The sequence below is a fragment of the Lemur catta genome, chromosome 1 (genome assembly GCF_020740605.2).
Source record: "Lemur catta isolate mLemCat1 chromosome 1, mLemCat1.pri, whole genome shotgun sequence".
Classification (NCBI taxonomy): domain Eukaryota; kingdom Metazoa; phylum Chordata; class Mammalia; order Primates; family Lemuridae; genus Lemur; species Lemur catta.
In genome coordinates, this window is record NC_059128.1 from 5,002,147 (window position 1) to 5,017,877 (window position 15,731).

Sequence of the window (15,731 nt, forward strand, 5' to 3'; positions counted from 1 at the left end):
GGTGGTATTCCAGGCATCCAGAAACTTCCAGGCCACCTGCTCTTCCTGGCTACTCCAGAATTGGCTATTTTGATGCCACCCTTCTCCAAATCACAGAATCAGTATATCCTGATCTTATCTGTGAAATGATTTCTCTACATCCCAAGGCATTATCATGTTCTGTTAAACAATTCTGTAATTCTTTTTTCCACTCCTCATCCCAATACTGTACCCAGTTTCATTAAGTGCCTGTTATGCTGTTCTAGAACAACAGAACCTTTCGAGAAAAATGAGCACAAGATTCAAGTTCTTGAAAAGGGAGAATTGGGAGTTAATTTTCCAGAGCCTTTTTAGTTTTCTCCTTAAAGATCTACTGTGATGTACTGGGAAGTAGACAATTTTGCTCTTTATTCTCCCAATAATTTTATGTAGAGAAGATAATAGATTACTTCATTGGTTAAACTTAATTTCTTTGTATCAGATTATAGTATTTGTTAAATATAAAGCACAACTTTTTTTTTTTTTTTTTTGGAGACAGAATCTCACTCTGTTGCCCTGGCTAGAGTACAGTGGTGTCATCATAGCTCACTGCAGCCTCAGACTCCTGGGCTCAAGCCTCCTGCCTCTGCCTCAGCCTCAGCCTCCTGAGTAGCTGGGACTATAGGCTTGGACCACCATGCCAGACTAATTTTTTCTTTTTTCCTTTTTTTGGTTGAGACAGGGTCTCACCCGTGCTCAGGCTGGTCTCAAACTCCTGAGCTCAAGCGATTCTCCCACAGCCTCCCAGAGTGCTAGCATTACAGGGGTGAGCCACCGCTCCAGGCCAGCACAGGTTTTCTTGACAGACTCAATGCCCTATTTGCAGTTTATGTGATAAACACTGAAGACAACTATCCTTACCCTTTTGGGTCTCAGACTTCTTTGAAAAGGTAATGAAGCCTAGATACTGCTTAAAATCATGCACATACCAATGTACATGCAAACTTGGATGTAATTTCAGAGGTTCATGAACTCCAAAAACCTCTGAAGTTAAACTTAATCTTAAAGTTCACAAAGAACTAAAAGGAGAATATTGACTGGGGGTGAGGATGAAGAACATTCTCATAAAGTGAGTAAACGGATGAATGCAGGAAATGAGGAATATGATAGTTCTCCTTCTCTCTGACTGCTCACTCAGAAGTTGCATCATACACATGCAAGATTTAAATAGTGTGGGTGATCCCCACACAGTGGGTGCATGCCTTGTGATCATGAGAACAGGGAGACCTCATCTGCTGTTTCCTCAGTCTAATTTAGTTCCCCTGTGCCTCGTCTTAAATGAGATTCTGATATTTAAAGGTACATGTCTTTCCCTAGAACATGGACTGTAAATGCAAGCTTATTTCCTCTAGCTGATCCTCTACCAAAGAAACAGTTATCTGCTCTATTGTAGTGGGAGACTGGCTGTCCCAGGCTCACCCAGTCATTCTACCTAGAATTTTCCCCAGGAATTTTTAAGGATACTTTCGATCCATACTTGATGTGGGTCCTCCTCAAAGACTTCAGAACCTCACTGCTACTGCCTTGTTGCTTTCCATGCAGAGCACCACATTTTTGGAAGGACAGGGTAAACCAAAGGGAATTTCAGAAAGAGTGACCAGGGTGGTGGGCAGAGGATAGCAGTGAGTGAAGAAACCAGACTAGGGATGTGCGACCTGGAAAAGACTCCAGGAGACCAGCCTGGTTCTCCGCAAATCTCAGAAGGCTCAGCTCAATGTCAGGACATTAAACAAGAGGCTCTCTAAAGTCCAGATTAGGTAATCAACCTTCAACTGGAACAATCACTTATAAAGATATCATAAGAGGACACAAACCTTAGAGGAAAGGTTGAACTTGATGACTTACAAGATTCTTCATTTAGTAAATGTTTATTGGTAAGCCAACTGTGTACAAGGTACTAGCAGTACATGTAAGAATAAACCTAGTGTTGCTTTCACTGTCTACTAGGGAAGACATGAATAACTCAAATGTAGCGTAAAGGAGTGCTTGGGATCACCGAGGATGGAGCCATCAACTTGTCCTCAGGCTCAGAGGTCAGGAGAAGCTGTGAAGAAAAGCTGAGGTTTAAATTGGAAATATTCAGCAGTGTCCAGCAGAGGGTGTAGGACGTTTCTGACAGGGGAGCGGCTGGAATTCTGAGAGCACATGATTGAGAGGGCTTTGGCTTCAGATCCTAGCTTAGCTACTCTCTGGCAATGGAACTTCAGAGGGTTGTTCTCACGCCCCTGAGCCACCAGCCTCTTGTCTGCTAATGCATACAGTCACACCCAGCTTTGAGATGTGGGAGAAGCTGGGATAATGTGTGAAGTATCTGGACATGGTGTTTGATCATTTGTGGTTAGAAGTAATTTTCATTATTTTGATTGTCATTTGATACTAGCAAAAACCCCCAGGAGAGAAATGGGTAATTGCTAATTTGGTCAGCTTGTTGCTGGGAAGGGGATGGGAGCCTGAGTGTTTCTCTTTCCTGGCACTAGACAGAAGATATTCTACCTCCCTTCTCTTTTTTTACGGGCCTCGGTAAACTGGATGCTTTGTTATCTGAGCAAGTGATCTCACCAAACTTCCCTTTCTGGAACTTAGGGTGATTCTCATCAAAGAGGAGAAAGAAACTGGCTGCTGACCCATCCCACTTTCAGTGTTATAGTTTCATTGAGTCATACAAAGATTGATTTAGTTAAAATTCACATACTTTTTAAACAAATATTTAAGAAATGGATAAATACAAATGTATTACACCACAAATGTGTGTGTTTGGTTCATAGAGTTAAGTCATTTGTAGGATAATGACTGAGTGTAGGCTTTGGGGTCAAACTACCTGAATTTGTATCCTAGCCATTTACTTGCTGTGATCTCTCGGACAAGTTTTTTAACCACACTGTTTCACCTGTGAAATGGAGATAACAAATCTTTCTCATAGGATTGCTGTAAGGCTTAAGCAAATTGATGTGTATGAGGTGCTTAAAACAATACCAGGTGTAGAAGTGTTCGCATTTAGCAGTCCTGGCATTACCCTCCTCATCGTCTTCCTCCTCTAAGGTATTGCAGCAAGTTAAGGTGAAGCTAAAGTTCATCCAAGTTTTGAAGAAAACAAATTTAATAACAGTACTCATAATGTATTTACATCTTGCTTTGCAGTTTACAAAGTGCTACTATGTTGCTTCTTTCTGATTTTGTTCTCATAATAGCCCTTGAGGTAGGTGAAGTGGTTCCTGGTGGCACCATTTTATGGATGAGGAAACTGATACACAGAAAGGGGAAGTAACTGACTCGAGAGGGGGCTGACGGTGGCCCAGTCTCTGCCTGCCCTGTGCCCCACCTTTTACAAGGTTAATAGTAAATAGTGACTAATAGAGGGTGCAGGCACACCTACTTAAAAGATTTGCAGTTAAATAAGGCAGCATGTGGCATGGACAGTCTGTAGATAGTCCTTACGCCATTTGGAATCCAGAACATATAAGGGCCTGTCCTCCACCCCAGAGCTTGCTTTGTCTGAGAACAGAGCAGCTGGCCAACAGTGGAATCCATTTGTTCAGTGGTATTTTGGTTATGGCTGCAAAAGCCTGAGAGTTTATCCACAAGGTGATTAAAATAAAGAGCAAATAGCAAATTGTCAAATGTTTTTGGCTCTAGGGAACTTAGGGTTATTAAAGCACATTGATATTTATTCCCTGGGCAAACCTGAGACCCTCCTATGTTCTGGGCACGGGGTGAGGCACAGGAGGCACCGCCAGATACAAACTTGGTCCTGACTAGGAGGGATCATCCTCTGCAGACTTTAAGTCAGTAAATCATAGCAACTCCTTTAGTCCTCATGGTTGACATTTGTTCTTCCTCTTTTCTTTTTCATTGCCCCAAATTTCTCCTTATATTTTTATTAATGTTATATTATCTATATCCTTTATTGTAACTTACCTCACAACCTTTTCAGAAAGGACTAGATACAGGAAAGGAAGAACAGCTTCAATGCATTGTTAATCTCTCTTTTTCCTTTCTTTCTTTTTCTTCCCAGTCTTGTCTCAACTGCTGGACAAATCCCCTGACACCCCAGCCAGTTGTGAACCTGGTCCTCAAAGATGGCGGACACGTCCAACGGCAAGCCCTGTGCCTCTCCGCTGGAGCTGTTCAACAGCATAGCTACTCAAGGGGAGCTCGTGCGGTCCCTCAAAGCCAGAAAGGCCCCAGAGGTATGGGATTTTATTGGGTCCTCTGCCCATGCAGCGGAGGCCCCCCGGTCTGTGGGGTTGTGTTACTGTGGAGTAGCCTGTTCCCAGAATCCTGTTCCTTCAGTGACTGAGGTGTTTTGGTTATAAATGTAAATGTATTTTTCTCTTTCTTTTTTTTGGTTGTTGTTTCTCAAACTTTTTTTTCTTGAATGCATAATCTGCATACTAGAGCCAGTGTATTTTTCTCTTTATCAACATCATGATGTCTGTGGTGAAAGAATCAGTGGTTCTCAAAGCCTTTGTGAAATATAGCAGCCCTGCAACCCACCTCTCCCCATTGCCTGCTCCCTGACACAAATATTTTGAATTATTTTAACTGATTCTTTGGGTATTTACGCCCCCTATCTCTAAATGTCCTGCTTGTTCGGTTGCTCCTTGTTGATTTTCAAGTTTGAGGCTTTCACGTGGAAAAGAGGAATTCACATTTTCACAAACACTTCCCATCCCTCCAGTCTCCCGGTATATGTTGCAGTTGAAGTTAGGTCAGTATTTACCTGATTTATGACCATGTAAACACTGCAGATAGCTGAACCATCAAGTATGGGATGAGTACTTTTCCTTTCGTGTCCAACTCTTGTTTTCTCTCGAGTTAATATTTGTCTTAATTTCTGTTTGCTTGGCTTTTTTAGGTACTAATGATAATGTGCTTCCAGGCTCTCTATGAGTTGGCTGAATCTCCTCTCAGCAAACTCACACATCAACTGGTCTATCAAGTTCATCTCTTTCCTTCAGATTGTCTCTCCCAGGACCTTCTGCCTGCTTCCCTCCAGACTGGTGGCACTTGCCTCCCACACTGCCCATCTTGGGGTCTTCTTTCACTGTCAACCCAGGGGTTCCCTTCACCTCCATCTGTGGGGTCCCCTGTCTCCTGGTCCTGCCTTGCTTTACTCTATTTTGGCAGAGCAAGTCTTCCAGTGGTTTCTGAAAAAATTAATAGGCAATATTTTTATGAGATCTTACTAATCTGAAAGTATATTTATTTTATCTAAAACTTGATTATAATTAGGCTGGTTATAGAGTTCTAGCATGGAAGTGATTTTCTCTCGGAATTCTGAAGCCACTGCTCCATCATCACCTTGCTTCCAGGGTCGCTGCCAGGAAGTCAGATGCCATTCCTTTGTTTTTCTCTCTGGAAGTTAGCAGGATCTTCTCTTTGTTCCAGTGTTCTGAAATTTCTTAGAATAGGGGTTCACAGCTCCTTTCAAACTGGAAACTCGTGACCTTTAATTCTCAGAATCGTATTATTTATTTGCTCTCTTCTGTTCCCTCTCTTCTCTCCTTATAGACTTTTTTTATTCAGAGACTATTCCTCTGATTTTCTTATTTTATGACTTTTACTTTCCATTTCTTTTTCTTTTTGTTCTTTTGGGGATATTTCCTCAACTTCTAACACTACTGGCATTTTTCATTTCTGCTATCGTGTTAAACCTCCAAGAGCTTGTTTGCCATCTGAATGTTCCTTATTAGCATCCTGCTCTGGCCTCATAGGTACATACCTCCCTTTATCTCTGATATCTTTTTTTTTTTTTTTTTTGAGACAGAGTCTCGCTCTTTTTGCCCTGGCTAGAGTGCCGTGGCGTCAGCCTAGCTCACAGCAACCTCAAACTCCTGGGCTTAAGCAATCCTTCTGCCTCAGCCTCCCTAGTAGCTGGGACTACAGGCATGTGCCACCATGCCCGGCTAATTTTTTTCTATATATATTTTTAGCTGTCCAAATCATTTCTTTCTATTTTTAGTAGAGACGGGGTCTTGCTCTTGCTCAGGCTGGTCTCGAACTCCTGAGCTCGAGCGATCCGCCCGCCTCAGCCTCCCAGAGTGCTAGGATTACAGGGTGAGCCACCATGCCCGGCCTATCTCTGATATCTTGATGGTAGTTTTCCTGATGTTTTCTGTCCCTTTATAATCTCAGTTTTCTCCAAATTAATTTTTTTCCCATCTGACTTTCATATTAGAGGCCATCCTCAAATGTTTGCTGCTTCACATCTGTCCGCTTGCATTTTAGAGGGAGCACTGAGAGCTGCTGGGTGTGCCATGCATCCGGGAGGAGCTTGTAAGGTTCCACTTCCTGGAGTGTCCTCCCTTCTGTCCGAGAATCTTTAGTGTCAGGGTCTTTAGATCTTTCCTTTGAAGTGAGGCAGATTCCCCAGAGAAAGCTCCTCCAGTTTGCTGTCCAGAGGTTGGAAGTCTGGCTGCCCTCACTCCACAGCTGAGTGGGAGAGAAGTGCTGGGCTATGTGATCCTTCTCTGGAGGTCTCTGTTCTGTGTGCTGCCCCTGCCCCCAGCCCCATGATGCCTAGTGTCCCCAGTCTAGGCACTTGTAACTCTATCCTCCTTCAACACAAAACCTCTGAGTTGGGGAGAGATAGGGGAGGAAGGGAATCTGAATAACTGCTTCTTGAACAGACTTTCAATCAGTGCTCCTGTTTTTATAACCCCCTTTTACCACCACTCCTGCAAGTACCCAAGGCCACTATTGCCTGAGCCATTGGGGAATTCCACAGCAGTGTAAGCACAGTCACTGCCCACAATGTCCTGGCGTTTGTTTTTCTCTCGTGCTCAATGAGGCACCAGTCATCCATCAGCTTTCCAGCTTCTGAAACCTTGTTGCTGTCATCTTCTTCCTGTTTCCTTTGTCCTCATGGGATTATGCCTTTTTGAAAGCTCTATGCTGTTGTAGTAGGTTTCAGAAGTATCATGGTTAGTCTATATCCTTAACTGAAACATAGGTGCCTCATTTCTTTCTGTGGTGCCTCTACTCCTAAGTTCCCCAGCTTCATCTCCATGACTTCCTTTTCCACCACTGTCAACTCCTGCTGTCTTCTTTTCAAACATCTCTTCCTTGCTTGTCACCAGATGATGTCAGCTATCTCACATAGTTTGCTTTGACTATTTGGACCCCAAGTAAACGATTATATTTTAAAAGAAATAAGTAGTACTGAAAGAAAGTGATGTCAAAAAGAAGTTGGTTATTCACAGAAAAAGGTTTACTTACCAGGTTGGGCTCAATAGATTGGGCTAAATTGCTTTAATACAAAAATTTAAAATAATTAAAGGACCCAATGGGCTTATTCACTCTATAAGCCCATTTGGGGAAGTTGACAGTGGTATCTTTGTCTGTTTAACATAAAATTTGAATATTTAGTAAACGTTTTTACTTATTAATTCTTAGCAACTACAGTTATGTTCATTATTTATATTTTAGTCAATGAGGAATACTTAATACAGTTTACAATAACTCTTCCAAGTGAATCTTTGACTGATGCATTTGGTGGGCGTACACTAGAGAGATCAGAGGTTACACGATGAGACCAGAGTTAAATGATGAAAAATTCAGAAGTAAATTTGTGTCTGACCCTGAAACGTGTTGGTAACAGAAGCACTTGATGTTTTAGAAATTAACTTTTAGCAAAATAGTTGGGCCACACTGGGAGCACCGTGCTCTGAGGGGTGCTGTCAGTGCCTTCTCCACCTGCCCCTGCCGTTTACCTAGGCCACGGGCCTTCAAGTTCTTTCTGCTCCAGAATATCTAAAGAATACGACCCCGTCTTTAACTAACAACAGCTTGGTAAAGCAGGGAGTCTCCTTGGGGGATAGGTCAGAATCTGGGAGCTGTGAGGGGAGATAGTTTGAACAGGACTAAAGAAATGATGCTGGATCTTTGAGATTAGGAGAGAGAATAGAGCCCTTTTTTTTTCCTTCTCCTCTTAGGTTAAGTAAACTTTAAAAATCAAGGCCGGGCACTGCAGCTCACACATGTAGTTCAGCACTTTGGGAGGTTGAGGCAGGAGGATTGCTTGAGGCCAGGAGTTCGAGACCAGCCTGAACAGGAGCAAGACTCTGTCTCTCAAAAAAAAATGGAAAAATTAACCAGGCATGGTGGCACGCGCCTGTAGTCCCAGCTACTCAGGAGGCTAAGGCAGGAGGATTGCTGGAGCCCCGGAGTTTTAAGTTGTGGTGAGCTATGATGATGCCACTGCACTCTAGCCCAGGCAACAAAGCAAGACCCCATCCCCCCTCAAAAAAAATTGAAATATATCATTTATACAGAGAAATGTGGCAATCTTAGGCAACTCCCTGAAGTGTCATAGAATGACCACACCTGTGTAACCAGCTCCCAAATCAAGAGCCAGCATAGCAGCATCTGGAAGCCACACTTACACACCCAACAGCACCCCCCAACTCCCACCACCATGGACAGCTCTGCCCATGTTAGGACTTTACATAATCACATAGTATGTAGTCTTTTGTGTCTGGCTTTTTTCAGAACATCAGCTTTTAAATTCTGTTTCAGTGTCCTGGTCCGTGTTAGATTGAGAATAAAACAATAGATGGGGAGAGCCTGCTTGTCTATTTCAGTCCCATTGCAGATTGCAGATGGTCCTTGGGCAGGGACATGGGTTAAATGTTTGACTTTCAAAGAGCCTCCTAGTTACAAGCAGAATTAGACCAGATAGAGTATGAAATGTCAACACAGCTAGTGATTAAAGAATATCTACTACAGTGTACTTCAAAGCAAGGTAAGTCTTTCCATAGTTAATTCTATAGAATTTCCTTACTAAACATTTACTTTTTGCAAACGCTGAGCCTTGGCATTGCAGAAATTAGATGAGTAAAACATACTTACCTATCTAACCTGGGCAAACATTTTCTCTCTTCTGTGAGTTGTATCCCTTGGGTTATGGATTGCACAAATCTGACTCATTTTCATGATGAATTCCAGGTAATCTTATAGTTTAAAACACAGATTACCCCAGAATAACAGTCCTCTGGCCCAGGTGCTGTACTTGATGGAACAGTTCTGTCTGAATGGAACTTGGTGGTGTGGTTCTCCATTAGGAAGCCCAGTTTATAGCACATTCTGTATTATACACTCTGAGTGGAAATGTTTGTATTTCCCTTGGCAAGCAAATCGGACTGTGTATATTCTTTGTTTGTGATCCAATCCAGCAAGGCCAATTACCAGAGTAGAGATTTAGGGCATAGCGTGACTAATCGGTTTAATTAGGCTTGCTCCTTTAAATACCAGGCCTCCAGGGGTGGCCACTGTGGGCTCCTGGAAGAGAAGGTCTTTAACAGATTTCCAGAGTACCCAAGGATACATTTTACATATTTTTTGTGTGTTCATTTTAAAACAATAAATGTACAAATACTTCAGATAGCTTGATAAGATTCCCAAAATGTGATGGTGGTATAACTATTTTCTAATGAATGCCTCCTTAATTTATAACCTGGGAGCCTACATTTTTTCCCTTGCTTTTATCTGTTTAAGTTGCTGTTACTGCCCTTGGTGGCATCATTGGTTAAGTTTCAATAAATACTCATCTCAACCTGCGTGGAATGTAAAAACTAGTTCCAACACAGAACTCAGTATACTCGATTAAAGGAGTTTGTCAGGCATGTTCTCTGGCATCAGTGGTGTTTGAGAAATATTTAGCATATTTAACTTTATCATAAATGACAGTGAATATCATATCACTATTACTATTCCAAAGTGTTTGTGGTAATAATCCATAGCACTAAAATAACAGATATAAACGAAATACTTTCAAGCCCATGATTTCTGTGATTTCCGTGGGCAAGCTCCTTCACCTCTCTGAGTCTCAAATTCTTTAGCTAGAAAAGGACAGTGAGTGACAATGATGCCTGCTGCCTCACAGAGTTGTTGGGAGACTAAACAAGGTAACATGTGTGAGAGCATTTAGCACAATGCTTGCCACACAATAGGCACTCAGCAAATGTTAGCTATTGTTAATATTTTTAGCCTTCACCTTTATTTCCTTTCTGCAGGATGAAATTGATTCTGCAGTGAAAATGTTGCTGTCCTTAAAAATGAGCTACAAAGCTGCCATGGGGGAGGATTACAAGGCTCACTGCCCTCCGAGTAACCCAGCATCGGAGAGTAACTGTGGCTCAGATGCCACAGAAACTGAAGAGGATTTTGTGGACCCATGGACAGTACAGACAAGCAGTGCAAAAGGCATTGACTACGACAAGCTCATTGGTATGTCCTCTGCTTTCTTCCCCAGAAAAAGCCTCAACTTTTAGAAGTGATTCTATTGATGTTTTTAAATTTTGAATTAATCATAAATCCAGTGAAGCTTCTTTTTTTTTTTTTTTTTGAGACAGAGTCTCACTTTGTTGCCCGGGTTAGAGTGAGTGCCGTGGCATCAGCCTAGCTCACAGCAACCTCAGACTCCTGGGCTTAAGCGATCCTACTGCCTCAGCCTCCCGAGTAGCTGGGACTACAGGCATGAGCCACCATGCCCGGCTAATTTTTTTGTATATATATTTTTAGTTGGCCAGATAATTTCTTTCTATTTTTAGTAGAGACGGGGTCTCACTCTTGCTCAGGCTGGTCTCGAACTCCTGACCTCGAGCGATCCACCCGCCTCGGCCTCCCAGAGCTAGGATTACAGGCGTGAGCCACCGCGCCCGGCTCAGTGAAGCTTCAATGCCAAGAAAAAAATAGATCCTAAAATCTTTTGTTTGTGCATTATATTCCCAAAGAATTATTTCAAAATAAAGTAACAGTATAAAACTTATTTCAAAACAGTGATCTATACTAGACAGCTTAGTAGAAGCTTTTTCCCTTTATTTGAGCAATTAAGAACTTAGGAAAGGGCTACTGAAATGGGCATCTTTGCAGTCATTTAAACCATTTAGTGGTTACAAGTCAATCACAGATTACCGAAGTTTTGCCTCCAGTGATGTCGATTATAGAGCCAGAAGCCTGGAGGTCAGCTTCAGAGGGGTGAGTTCTCACAAGTGGCAAGTCCTCACTGTCAAGCCCTTCCTGGAGGGTCTTCCTGCTCAGGAAATACCATTGCCATTGGATTGAGGTCATTGCTAATTGTCAAGGAAGAAACAGAACTAGAATGTTTATCTAAGCCAAAGCTGTTGTTCATGATTTAAGTATAGACTATCAATGAGGGAAAATTGACTTGAGGACAAACATTAATTGAGTTCAATAAATAATGTGAGAAATCGGCAGGTGTGGTGGCTCACACCTGTAATCCTATCACTTTGGGAGGCTAAGGCAGGAGGATCACTTGAGCCCAGGAGTCTGAGGTTGCTGTGAACTAAGTTGACACCATGGCACTCTTCTAGTCCAGGAGGCAGAGCGAGACTCTGTCTCAAAAAAAAAAAAAAATGTGAGAAATCATGGTTGTCAGTGAATATAAATTTTACCTTAAAAGAAATATATATGTATGTATGTTTTTGTATATGTGGTTGTCAAAAGTTGATAGCTAGCCTGCATTCTGGGTATGTTTCCCATCAGAGTCCAATCTCAGGCAAAACAGCATTTAGTTCTGTAATTTAGTTCCTGTTTTGTTGGTTGTGATCTCAGCTGTCATTTAATACAAAAGACCCTTTACTTTGTGTTAGGGGAAAGGATCTGTAGCAGAACACCTGAAAAGGTTGGATTCATTAAGATTGTGCATGGATCACTCGTTTTCCCCCTTTATTTCAGTAATATCTGGTCACTAAACCTCCTGCCACCTAAAAAAGTCATCCCTTATTTTTTCCAATTTTTTTTCCAGTTCGATTTGGAAGCAGTAAAATTGACAAAGAGCTGATAAACCGAATAGAGAGAGCCACTGGCCAGAGACCACACCGCTTCCTGCGCAGAGGCATCTTCTTCTCACACAGGTCAGGGCCCTTCACCACGGCCCTTCTCGCCCGTCCTCCTCTTTTAGTTCAAAAAACCAGGAGGCAGCTCCTCTCTTAAGCTGCCTGGTACTGTGGGAAAAGTGGCAGCCGCTTATAGGAAGACTGGGATCACCTTCTGTCCTGTCGGTAACTCACTATGGGATCCTGCTTGTCCGTTCTCCCTCAAGCCCTTAGTTTATTCATTTGTAAACGGCCTACCTCACAAGGTAGGGTCAAGTTCACAGCAGATGAGATTCATGCCAGCATTCATGTTGTCAATTATAAAATGTCATGAAAACAAAAGAGAGTAACATGTCCAAGTTCAACATTTCCCATGAGATAAACAGTAGGCTTCCCGAAATTACATACCCTCTTCCTCCTATTGTCCTAGCCTACTCATAGACAATATCAAAAGAGAAACTAACAGAGGGTACATGGAACAGAGTAGCCCCACCAAAACCATAAATTCCATGCAGACAACATCAGGAAATGGGAAGGTTCCAAAACGATTTCTACCTCTCTCACCCTTCAGATTACCTGGGTTGGGGCAGGCCCATTTTTAAAGCTGTGTCCATGGAATTTATGATCCGAGGTAGGTCGTACTGTTCTGCTGGCACTTCATGGTTACTGGAGAGCACCCCCAGGACAGAACTCGGCAGTCTTCAACTTCTCCCTGCAAAGAACTCCAGGCCCTGCTGAGCCCACTTTCTAGGCAGAATGTAATCAAAGCTTTTTTCATAATTTGAGATTTAATTCACATATCATAAAACTCACCGTTTTAAAGTGTATGATTTGGCCGGGTGTGGTGGCTCACACCTGTAATCGTAGCACTCTGGGAGGCCGAGGCGGGCAGATCGTTTGAGCTCAGGAGTTCGAGACCAGCCTGAGCAAGAGCGAGACCCCATCTCTACTAAAAATAGAAAGAAATTATATGGACAACTAAAAATATATATAGAAAACATTAGCCGGGCATGGTGGCGCATGCCTGTAGTCCCAGCTACTTGGGAGGCTGAGGCAGGAGGATCGCTTGAGCCCAGGAGTTTGAGGTGAGCAGTGAGCTAGGCTGATGCCATGGCACTCTAGCCCGGGAAACAGAGTGAGACTCTGTCTCAACAACAGCAAAAAAATAAATAAATAAAGTGTATGGTTCAGTGGGTTTTAGTGTATTCACAAGGTTGGGCGACTATCACACTTTCTAATTCCGCAACATTTTGATCATGACAAAAAGAAAACCCCTGCCCATTAGCAGGCATTCCCCATTTCTCCCTCCCCCTAGCCATTGGCAACCACTAATCTGCCTTCTGTCTCTATAGATTTGGGCATTTAAGATAAATGGGCTCAGATAACACCTGGCCTTTTGTGTCTGGCTTCTTTTACTTAGCATAATATTTTCAAGATTCCTACATGTTGTAGTATGTGTCAGTGCTTCATTCCTTTTTTTTTTTTTTTGTGACAGAGTCTTGCTCTGTCACTCAGGCTAGAGTGTAGCATCATCATAGCTCACTACAACCTCAAACTCCTGGGCTGAAGAGATCCTCCTGCCCCACCTGAGTAGCTGGGACTATAGACCCAAACCACCACACCTGGCTAATTTTTTGTAGAAACCGGGTCTTGCTCTTGCTCAGGCTGGTCTCAAACTCCTGGCCTCAAGCCATCCTCCCACCTCAGCCTCCCAGAGTGTAGGATTACAGGCGTGAGCCACTGTGCCTGGCCCTCTTCATTCCTTTTTATTCCTAAATAATATTCTGTTGAATGGATATAGCCCACATTTTGTTTATCTATTCATTAGAGGATGGACATTTGGGTTATTTTTACTTTTTAGTTATCAATAATGTTTCCATGAACATTTGTATACAAGTTTTGGGGTAAACATATGTTTTTACATCTCTTGGGTATATGCCTGAGAGTAGAATTAAAGGCCCACATGGTAATTCTGTCTAACTTTGTGAGGAACTGACAAACTTTTCCACAGCAGCTGCATCATTTTACATTCCCACCAGCAGCACATGAGGGTTCCAATTTCTCCACATCTTTACCAACACTTGTTATTGTCCATGTTGTTGTTGTTGTTGTTGTTGTTGTTGTTTTATAGCCTTCCTAGTGGGTGTGAAGTAGTATCTCATTGTGGTTTTGATTTGTATTTCCCTAACAACCCGTGATGTTGAGCATCTTTTCATGTGCTTATTGGCTATTTTTATATCCTCTTTGGAGAAATGTCTATTCAGATCCTTTGCCGACTTTTTAATTGGGTCATTTGTCTTTTTATTGTTGAGTTATAATAGGTTTTTATATATTGTAGATACTAGTTTCTTATCAATATTATCACTTGCAAATATTTGCTCCCATTATATAGATTGTCTTTTCACTTTACTGATAGTGTCCTTGGAAGTACAAAAGTTTTTAATTTTGACGAAGTCCAGTTTATTTTTTCTTTGATTGTGCTTTTGGTGTCATAGCTAAGAAACCACTGCCTAATCAAAGGTCGTGAAGATTTACACCTTCATTTTCTTCCAAGAGTTTTGTGTTTTTAGTGCTTATATTTTAGTCTCTGATCTTTTTTGCATATGTGTGAGGTAGGGCTCCAACCTCATTCTTTTGCATATGGATATGGAGTTGTCCCTGCACCATTTTTTGAAAAGGCTATTGTTTCTCTATTGAATTTTTTTGGCATCCTTATTGAAATCAACTGGCCATATGTTTAAGGGTCTAATTCTAGACTCTAAATTCTATTCCACTGATCTATTTGTCCTTATGCTACTACTATACAGTCTTGATTACTGTACCTTTGTAGTAAGGTTTTTTTTGTTTTTTTTTATCTTGTAGCTAATACTCACCAAGATGTAGTAAGTTTTGAAGTTAGAAAATGTGAGTCTTCCAACTTTGTTCTTTTCAGGGTATTCTGGGTCCCTTGTATTTCCATGTGAATTGCTGGATCAGCTTTTCCATTTCTGCAAAAAAGGCAGCTGGGACTTTGACAGGGATTGCACCTAATCTATATTAGTTTGGAGAGTGTTGCCATCTTAAAATACTAAGTCTTCCCATCCGTGACCATGAATGTCTTACTTTTCAGTGACGTTTTGTCATTTTCCATGTACAAGTCTTGCACTTCTTTGGTTAGATTTATTCCTAAGGATTTTATCTTTCTGATGCTTCTGTAAATGGCATTTTCTTAATTCTATGTTCGGATTGTTCATTGTTACTGTATAGAAATACAACTGATTTTTGAGTGTCAATCATATCCTGAAACTTTGCCCAATTTGTTTATTAGCTCTAATAGGTTTTTGTGTGTGTGAATTCTATAGGATTTTTTATATATAGGGTTATGTCAACTGTGAATAGGGACAATTTTGCTTCTTCCTTTACAATTTGGACTTTTTTCTTTCCTACTGCTCTGATTAGAACTTTGAGTACAATATTAACTAGTAGTGGTGAAAGTGGGCATCCTTGTCTTATTCTTGATCTTAGATAAAAAGCTTTCAGTCTTTCACTATTGAGTATAATGTTAACTGTGGGTTTTCTATAATTATCCTTCATCATATTAAGGAAGTTTCCTTCTAGTCTTAGTTTGTTGAGTGTTTTTATTATGAAAGAATGTTGGATTTTTATCAGTGTTTTTTCTGTGTCTGTTGAGATGATCATGCAGGTTTTGTCCTCTATTTTATTAATATGGTATATCACAGTGACAGATTTTTTTTTTTTTTTTTTTGAGACAGAGTCTCACTCTGTCACCCTGGGTAGAGTGCCATGGCTTCAACCTAGCTCACAGCAACCTCAAACTGCTGGGCTCAAGCAATCCTCCTGCCTCAGCCCCGTGAGTAGCTGGGACTACAGGCATGT

The 15,731-nt window shown here is 41.6% G+C and overlaps 1 protein-coding gene across 2 annotated transcripts in view; it reads left to right on the top strand.

The window, feature by feature from the left end:
- The window catches only part of WARS1 (tryptophanyl-tRNA synthetase 1), a 39,422-nt gene that overhangs the window by 1,699 nt on the left and 21,992 nt on the right, over positions 1–15,731 (top strand). For both annotated transcript variants that reach the window (XM_045560655.1, XM_045560646.1), the window contains exons 2-4: positions 4,031–4,205; positions 10,032–10,245; positions 11,786–11,894. In XM_045560655.1, the coding sequence (XP_045416611.1) occupies positions 4,095–4,205; positions 10,032–10,245; positions 11,786–11,894 (434 nt within the window). In that variant the 5' untranslated portion in view covers positions 4,031–4,094. The remainder of the gene's footprint in view (positions 1–4,030; positions 4,206–10,031; positions 10,246–11,785; positions 11,895–15,731) is intronic.